This window comes from Entelurus aequoreus, linkage group LG25, assembly GCF_033978785.1.
Source record: "Entelurus aequoreus isolate RoL-2023_Sb linkage group LG25, RoL_Eaeq_v1.1, whole genome shotgun sequence".
Lineage (NCBI taxonomy): Eukaryota > Metazoa > Chordata > Actinopteri > Syngnathiformes > Syngnathidae > Entelurus > Entelurus aequoreus.
This window is the reverse complement of record NC_084755.1, coordinates 38,608,970-38,618,969: the sequence shown is the minus strand read 5'-3', so window position 1 is coordinate 38,618,969 and position 10,000 is coordinate 38,608,970. Positions and strand designations below refer to the sequence as shown.

Here is a 10,000-nt window from a genome sequence, read left to right as displayed (position 1 = left end):
ATGGTATCGGCTAGAAACTGAGAAGATCTGAGTGTGTTTTATTGCTGCAGTGTCGTCCTTCTGAATGTTCCTGTGTCACAAGGAAGAGTCGTGCCGCGCGCTGTGTGTGTGTGTGTGTGTGTGTGTGTGTGTGTGTCTGTGTTTACTAACAAGACATCATGGCGGAGCCAGAAGCCGAGTTTCTTAACATGGAGATATTCTCACTACTTTTCTTTTGTTGAGCTCAAAGAAAAAGACATTTTAGTTAAATGTATGTTGTGTCTTGGATCAAAGATCTTATCGAAAGCCCAACACAGCAATTCAAATCGGCTGAAACAGCTACAAAAGCAACATGCTTCGACGAAGCTAGTAAAGAGAGAGACAGACTCCGATGCTTCCTCCACTTTAGGATTTTAACTGAGGCACTGCTAGGCAGGACAACATTGATAGAGCCATTGCAGCGTATGTGCTAGAAGACATGCAGATCATTTCTACAGTGGGGTCACCCGCTTTCAGGCAACTAATTAGCATGATAGCGGGCGTCAAATGGCACGAAAACATGTTCCAAGTACCTGGACACAGTGAGCACATATACATGGAAAGCAAGCTAAAGAAAACACTCCAAACTCTGTCTCTGCTCATCATTCAGCACTGAAGGTACACACTTTGTCAATTCTCTTATATACTCTTTCATTCTAGATTTCTAGAGTGTTTGATTATCACATCACTCTAAATGTATAGACTATAAAGTTCACAAACATAAAGAGGGATCCTAGTGGGCCAGGCCAATCTTTCCTATTCTCTAAACTAAAACTGGGGAAATGCGTGGAGTGTTCTGGGCTTCAGTACAGTGTTGATCTCATGAAGACATAGATAGATAGATAGATAGATAGATAGATAGATAGATAGATAGTACTTTATTAATTCCTTCAGGAGAGTTCCCTCAGGAAAATTAAAATTCCAGCAGCAGTGTACAGAATTGAGATCGAATTTAAAAAGTAAAAAGTAAATAATGGGGGTATAAATGGAAACAAAATAGAAAAATATTACAATAAGAATAAAAATAAAAAGCAACAATGAGAATAACAATATAACAGTAAAATAAGAGAAACTAGGCAGTTGTGACCATGTTATGAAAAAGTATTGCACTGTTATTGTTTTGCATCCCCTGTCATCCTAGTACCCCCCCCCCCCCCCCCCCCAAGAGAGGAGTTCTGCACTTGATTTTATTTCACAATTCCTTGAGAGAAAAAAGCACCTGGTTAGGCGTGTGTATAGCAGTATGTGTGCTGTATATAGTGACATGACTTATAATAGAGAATAGAGTACCCTCATTAGCTGCATTGTTAGCCACCTCGTACTTGCCGTATTTTAGGATTTAGAATGCATAAAAAAAAGAAAAACATATGTGTTTGATCGGCGGAATACCCCAAAAAAGGGCAGTCTTAAGCAGTCTTGGACATATTGTCGTCCGGACTGCGAGCGCCACTCGCGAAGAGGTCTTCTGGAAAACCGAACCACGTATAAAGATATCGGCTGTCACAAGTCGAACGAGGAACGAGGCAACATTGTTTTATAAATGTCTCTTTTTCGGCAGATGCGAGGATCCCAAATACCAAAAACAGGTGCCAACTATATTTTGCCAGTCAAGTACCTTTGTAAACAAAGTTCACACAAAGTTGTACGATTGATGCGAGGAGAACTTGTGTGTGTGTGTGTGTGTGTGTGTGTGTGTGTGTACTCACTAAAAGGCCCAGGAGTAGCCATAACTGTGTGGTTTAAAGTCCTCAGGGCCCATGGAGACTGTAGTCTGGAACACCTGCATGAACATCATGTGACCCACCATTCCGAGCAGACCTGGAGAGATAAAACCAAATCAATCCAAACACCAAAAGCAGGCCGGTACCGGCGATACCGATCCAATACTTTGTGCAAATATACCTAACATGTCTGCTTAAATATGTTTATTTTACATTAATTACACATCTATCAGCTTCATCAGTAAAAGTGACAGAAAAAGAGCAAAAATATGGGATAAAATGAGAAACAAACCTGACATTTTTAAACTAATAATTAATGCATACTCACCTATAAGACTAAGTTGTGTGTATATATATATATATATATATATATATATATATATATATATATATATATATATATATATATATATATATATATATATATATATATATAATAACTGTGTATAGAAAAAGTTAGTTAATTAAAAAATGTAATACTAATTTATGAATTCATTTGATAAATGACAACAACAATAATAAACACTGTTAAATGTGTAACTGGACATTAATATGTTTGATACACTAGGTTTTGCAGTTACACAATCATATTATTATTGCTTTTATTCTAATCATAAATGAAAAAAAAAAAAAAAGACAGAAAAAAAAATGGAATAAAATGAGGAAAAACTGACAATTTTAAACTAATAATTAATAATAATAGACTTACTCACCTATAAGACTATTTTTTGTATTTATATATATATATATATATATATATATATATATATGATTAAATTTTTTTACAATACTAATTTATGAATTAATTTGATAAATGACAACAACAATAATAAACACTGTTAAATGTGTAACTGGACATTCATATTTTTGATACACGAGGTTATGCAGTTACACAATCATATTATTATTGATTTTATTCTAATCATACATAGTAAAAATAATAGTAAAAATTACAGAAAAGAGAACAAAAAAAATTGAATAAAATGAGAAAAAAACTGACATTTTAAAACTAATAATTAATAATAATATCTCACCTATAAGACAAAATTGTGTATTTAAATATATATATATATATATATATATATATATATATATATATATATATATATATATATATATATATATATATATAACCTGTGTTTAGCTTTTTTTTTTTAAAGCGAAATGGCCCCCGCATACTTGACTTTGGTGTTATTGTTATATATATATATATATATATATATATATATATATATATATATATATATATATATATATATACACACAATAACTGTGTTTAGCAGTGAAGCACTTCGTGAACTCTCTCTGTCAGAAGTGCTATGTAAATACATTTGACTTACTTCCTGTTGAAAGCACTACCGGTAAATGGAAGGACACTGCAGCAGCTGCAGTGGGCGAACTCGTCCAAAAGATGGCGCCATAGCACAAACTATAACACACATTCTCAGTGTACATGCTTGTTTTTGTCCATAAATTAGCCGCACCGTTTTACAAGCCGCAGGGTTCAAAGCGCAGGAAAAATGTATTTGACTATAGTCCGGAGTTTACCTTGTTTGCTATATCTTTGCAAATTTTGAGCAAATGAATGACGTTTAAAAAAATTATTGGATTACATTCTGAGTGGTTAGAGTGTCCGCCCTGAGATCGGTAGGTTGTGAGTTCAAACCCCGGCCGAGTCATACCAAAGACTATAAAAATGGGAGCCATTACCTCCCTGCTTGGCACTCAGCATCAAGGGTTGGAATTGGGGGTTAAATCACCAAAAAATGATTCCTGGGCACGGCCACCGCTGCTGCTCACTGCTCCCCTCACCTCACAGGGGGTGATCAAGGGTGATGGGTCAAATGCAGAGAATAATTTCGCCACACCTAGTGTGTGTGTGTGACAATCATTGGTACTTTAACTTTGACTTAACAACAAGAATGCATTTGTGTCCAAATATCGCGGTCTTTTCTTAAATCTGAATGAATGCAAGCGAGTAATAAGCTGTGATTAATCGTGATTAATCACCATTGAACAAACAATCACTTGACAAAAGGCAGGGGGTAAAAAAATAAGATTTGTGCACCTCCTAGGACGGTGAAGACGGCAGCGAAGGCGTTGAGCAGCTGGCCCCAGCGCTGCGTGGAGGGCCACCAGGCCCTGATGCACAACTGCACGGACAGCAGGGTGCAGCTGACCAGCAGCAGGCCCACGTACATCAGCTCCAAGGACAGCGACAGCCACATCATTGCTGGGGGAGCACACACAGGGTGAGGGCGCCGGCACCGACATGACGGATCTCATCGGCTTTTAGACCAGGGGAGTCCAAACTTTCTGACTTGGGGGCCGAGTTGGGCTAAAAAAAATTGGTCGAGGGCCTTTAGCCGACTGCATGTAAACATATATATGTATGTAAATATATATATACACCGGTATATATAATATATGTATGTAAATATATATATATATATACACACACACACACACCGGTATATATATATATATATATATATATATATATATATATATATATATATACACGCACACACACACACACCGGTTTGTATATATACACCGGTATATATAATATATGTATGTATATATATATATATATATATATAATATATGTATGTATGTATATATATATATATATATATATATATATATATATATATATATATATATACACACACACACACACACACACACACACACACCGGTATATATATATACACCGGTATGTATAATATATGTATGTAAATATATATATATATATATATATATATATATATATATATATATATATATATATACACACCGGTGTGTGTGTGTGTGTATATATATTAGATATATATATATATATATATATATATATATATATATATATATATATATATATATATATATATATATATATATATATATATATATATATATATATATATATATATATATATATATATATATATATACACCGGTGTGTGTGTGTGTGTGTATATATATATATATATATATATATATATATATATATATATATATATATATATATATATATACACACCGGTGTGTGTGTGTGTGTATATATATTATATATATATATATACACCGGTGTGTGTGTGTGTGTGTATATATATATATATATATATATATATATATATATATATATATATATATATATATATATATATATATATATATATATATATATATATATATATATATATATATATATATATATATATATATATATATATATATATATATATATATAAGTATATATACACACACACACACACACACACACACCGGTGTATATATGTATATATATATATATATATATATATATATATATATATATATATATATATATATATATATATATATATATATATATATATATATATATATATATATATACACACACACACACACACACACACACATATATATATATATATAAATAAATACACACACACACACACATATGTATACACAATCATATATATATGCATGTATATACACACATATATACACATATATGTATATATACACACACACACACACACACACATATATATATAAATAAATACACACACACACATATGTATACACAATCATATATATATGCATGTATATACACACATATATATATATATACACACACACACACACACACACACACACACACACACACACACACACACACACACACACACACACACACACACACACACACACACACACACATATATACGTATATATAGATATATACTGTATATACACTGTAAAGCCTATACATATACTGTATGTGTGTAAATATTGTAATACAATGGATATCCAATAATAACTCATATAATTGAATATAAAGAGTATGTGAAAGTTTACTCCTACCTTGTTTACTTCCGAGACGACCTCTTTAATGTTTTGTAATCGATCAGAAATATCAAGCAGCTAAAATGTGCCAAACATGGATAAGTGTGGAGAGTGTTTTGCATTTTTCCCATCATGCTTTGTAATGGATTGAAATGGGTGTAATTTAAAAATGTTTATGGTGCATGAACATGTTTTATAATATCAGCGAGCAAGTTGTGTTATGTGTGTTGACATTTTGTGTTGGTTGTAATTGTATTTTTTTTTTGCACCATGACTAGGGAAGGTTGTTTGCAAATGGGTCATAGAAGTAGACGCTGCGCATTATTTCAAAGTCATTGACCTGAATTACTTGCATTGTCCACTTGACGGCAGCATAAAAGGCAGTCTTTTTGAATTAACGCAATCTCATTCATTATTGACTCATGATGTTTCACGGGCCAAGTTGAGTGGAAGACGAGACATAGTTTGGACACCCCCGGTTTAGAAGAAGTGATGCACCTTTTTCTGATCCTGGAGTCAGCGTGTGGAACCCTCGACATTTCTCCTCTGAAAGGGAAACAATGGCGATGTTACATTTTGTGGAACATGACTATATATTTTTATGCTTTGCAACCTCCATTTTTTTCCGACAAAGAAGAAAAAAAACATATTGAACATTTTATCAAACACATTTTTTTTTATTGGTATCAATTACATGTCTGCCGCAATATATATTGATAGCGTTTTATCGCCCAGCTCCACGGCTTTTTGATCAGAAATCTTTTAACAGAATTATAAGGGACTGAACGTCCACAACTTGACTGTGTTTTTAGTATAAAAAAATATATATATATTTATATAAATCAAAAATATATAACAAAAAAATATATATACATATATACAGATATATGTATATATAATATGTAATATTCGAAGCTCACAAAATAAAAATAAAATATACTTGAAATATAAACACAATTTAGTTAGTTAATTAAAAAAATAAAAAGTATATATACTTATTTACCTATAAGACACATTTTGTATTTAAATATATATGTATAATAACTGCGTTTAACCTTTTAATTAAATTTTTTATGTCAAAATTGCCCCCGCATACTTGACTTTGTGGAAAAAGTTAATTAATTAAAAAATAAAATAACACTAATTTATGAATTCATTTGATAAATGACAACAATAACAAACACTGTTAAATGTGTAACTGGACATTAATATTTTTGTACATTAATATTTTTGTACAGGCAGAATTTTTGATACACTAGGTTAGGCGGTTACACAAAAATATTTTTAATTTTTTTATTCTAATCATAAAAGGGAAAAAAAATGTAAAAATGAAAGAAAGTGAAGTGAAGTGAATTACATTTATATAGCGCTTTTTCTCAAGTGACTCAAAGCGCTTTACATTGTGAAACCCAATATCTAAGTTACATTTAAACCAGTGTGGGTGGCACAGGGAGCAGGTGGGTAAAGTGTCTTGCCCAAGGACACAACGGCAGTGACTAGGATGGCGGAAGCGGGGATCGAACCTGCAACCCTCAAGTTGCTGGCACGGCCGCTCTACCAACCGAGCTATACCGTCGGAAGATCAAAACATTGGAATGAGAAAAAAACTGATAAAAAAATAAAAATAATAATATACTTGATCACCTACAACACAAAGTTTTGTCTTTAAATATATATATATATTTTTTTTTAGCATAAACAATATGTATAAATAATATATATATATATATATATATATATATATTAATAAATACAAACTATATACATATAAATATATATATACTTACATATACATATATACTTATATATAATTATATATAATAATATATATAATGATATATTCGAAACTCTCAAAATAAAAATAAAAATATACTTGAAATACAAACAAAATTTAGTTAGTTAATTAAAACATGTAATAATCCTAAATTTATGAATTAGAAAAATGACAGCAACAATAATAAACACATGTGTAACTGAACATTAATATTTTTGTACAGGCAGAATGTTTGATACACAAGGTCATGCAGTTACACAAAAATATTTTTATTGTTTTTACTGTCATCAATAATGGAAAAAAAATAATCGTAAAAATGTAAAATACTTAGTCACTTATAATACACAGCTGACAATTTATATTTGTTTTTAGCATTTTTCATTTTTCTTACAGAGTAAAGAGTGGCAAAAAAAGTTAAGGCTAACTTATTTTCACACTTGATTGTAAGTTACGGAATTTACTGTATAAAGGCAATGTTTTTTACTTAGGTTTTTTTTCTTTTTATTATGTTCATTCTCATGTAAAAAATGTTTTTTTGTAATCCCAACAAAAAAGTTTCCATGCCCAAGAGATTGTGTTTGACCTCAAACAAAAACACAAATGGAAAATAAAAACACTCGTGTTAGTGTGGAGCAGTTCATTAGAACAGAATAGAACTTTATTGCGTCCACCTTGGCTGTGAGCCAGAGAGAAGCGAATTAACTACAACTAGATGAGGCAATTCCTGAAGGAATTGCGTGTGAATGCTCCAATGCTGAAGTTTTGGAATTTTTTTTAGAATTGTTGAAGTAGAGCACTCATTACCCAAACAGGCTGAATATTTTTTAAGTTGGAACAGTTTGAATCAGATGAAAAATGTGGTAATTGTGGAACTTTGAAGAATGTCCCATTGATTTCAAAGGGAATTTCTCAAAAATTTGGGAATTTCGGGAAAAGCGGGGATTTTTTTTTAAAATGGTAAAACACTTGAATGGTCTGAATGAGTTGAAATGGTTTGTGTTGAAATTTTTCAAATCGGTCGAAAAATGTTGAAGTAACTTGTTGAATTGAGAAACGGTATTATGGAATTCCTGGAATTTCAGGGAAATTGGGAAAAAACAACGTTGTTTTTGTCCCGATTAAGAGGAATGTTTTGACGGTGGAACGGTTGAAATGCGTTGAACAATGTGGAAGGAGTAGTCGCCAGAAAAAAGGGTGGAAATAGTGCTTTGGAAAAACAGGATTAATGGAAAATCCTGGAATTTTTATTAACTTGGCAAGAAAGTAGTTAGAATTTCCAGGATGAGTGGAATGTGTTGAAGGTGGAATGGTTCGAATCGGTTGAAAAATGTGGAAATGGTGAAAGTTTGAAAAATGGCCAATTCATTTTGAATGGGAAAAATGTCCCGGAAAACCTAGAATTCTGGGAAATCTGGGAATTTTTGGAATTTTTGAAGGGAAAGCCCGCTATTCCCGAACAGGCTGAACAGTTTGAAGTTGGAACGGTTTGAATCGGGTGAACAATGTGGAAGGTAGAGCGTGCCAAAATCTGGAGAAGAAGAAGTTGAAGAAGTTGAATAAATAGATGAATTTTGGTGTAGAAAACCAAGCTTTGGAGCATTCACACAATAATAAACATATTCAAATAATACTTCCTAATACTGAATACTTTGTCAAAGCCTCTTTTTTTTGGATCTCACTAATAACCCCGCAGGTGTACCTAATATTTTGGCCACTAGCTGGAGTCATTGCGTCTTTAACTCATCACGCGCGTATCGCTCAAACGTCGCTTGTAAATCAGCTCATATTCACACAGCCGCTGTTTGTCCATCCTGTTGACCTTTTGCTCTGCACACTCCTGTGCCATGATTGAGCCATACTGCTGAAGACTAAATCTCCGCAAGCGGAACACACACTTAAGTTAATCCCCTTAGGGCTAAGCGCGCACACACACACACACTTGTATTTCTTACCTTCTTGAGACCTCTGAAAAATGCCTACCTCTTTAGGACCACCCTTTCTAGATATATAAATATTTGTATTTACAACATTAATACTATATACATACTATGCAAATATAAAAAAGGTACGCTTTTATTTATTTTTTGCAATTGGTTTTTAATCTTCATTATTAACTTCAAGTTATTACAGTATGTCTCTATATACATATTTATTTTAAAAAATGTTGCATATATTTTGGCCAAAGGGGGCGCAGTTCAATTTCTTAAACAGACGTGTTGTTACATACTTTGGCCAGAGGGGGAGCACTTCAAATTTTTACACACACTTGTTATTTCATATGTTGACCATGAATTGATTTACGTGGAACCCCGACTTAAACAAGTTGAAAAACTTATTGGGGTGTCACCATTTAGTGGTCAATTGTACGGAATATGTACCGTATTTTTCGGACTATAAGTCGCAGTTTTTTTTTCATAGTTTGGCCGGGGGTGCGACTTATACTCAGGAGCGACTTATGTGTGAAATTATTAACACATTAGCGTAAAATATCAAATAATATTATTTAGCTCATTCGCGTAAGAGACTAGACCAGGGGTCGGCAACCCGCGGCTCCGGAGCCGCATGCGGCTCTTTGACCACTCTGATGCGGCTCAGCTGCATACTTGCCGACCCACGATTTTCCCAGGAGACT

At 32.6% G+C, this 10,000-nt stretch overlaps 1 protein-coding gene across 2 annotated transcripts in view; it reads right to left on the bottom strand.

The window, feature by feature from the left end:
- LOC133642882 (germ cell-specific gene 1-like protein) overlaps positions 1–10,000 on the bottom strand; it is a 24,884-nt gene that overhangs the window by 8,484 nt on the left and 6,400 nt on the right. For both annotated transcript variants that reach the window (XM_062037292.1, XM_062037293.1), the window contains exons 3-5: positions 6,093–6,140; positions 3,808–3,972; positions 1,725–1,836 (exon numbers count right to left, since the gene is read on the bottom strand). In XM_062037292.1, coding sequence (XP_061893276.1) covers positions 1,725–1,836; positions 3,808–3,972; positions 6,093–6,140 — 325 coding nt within the window. The remainder of the gene's footprint in view (positions 1–1,724; positions 1,837–3,807; positions 3,973–6,092; positions 6,141–10,000) is intronic.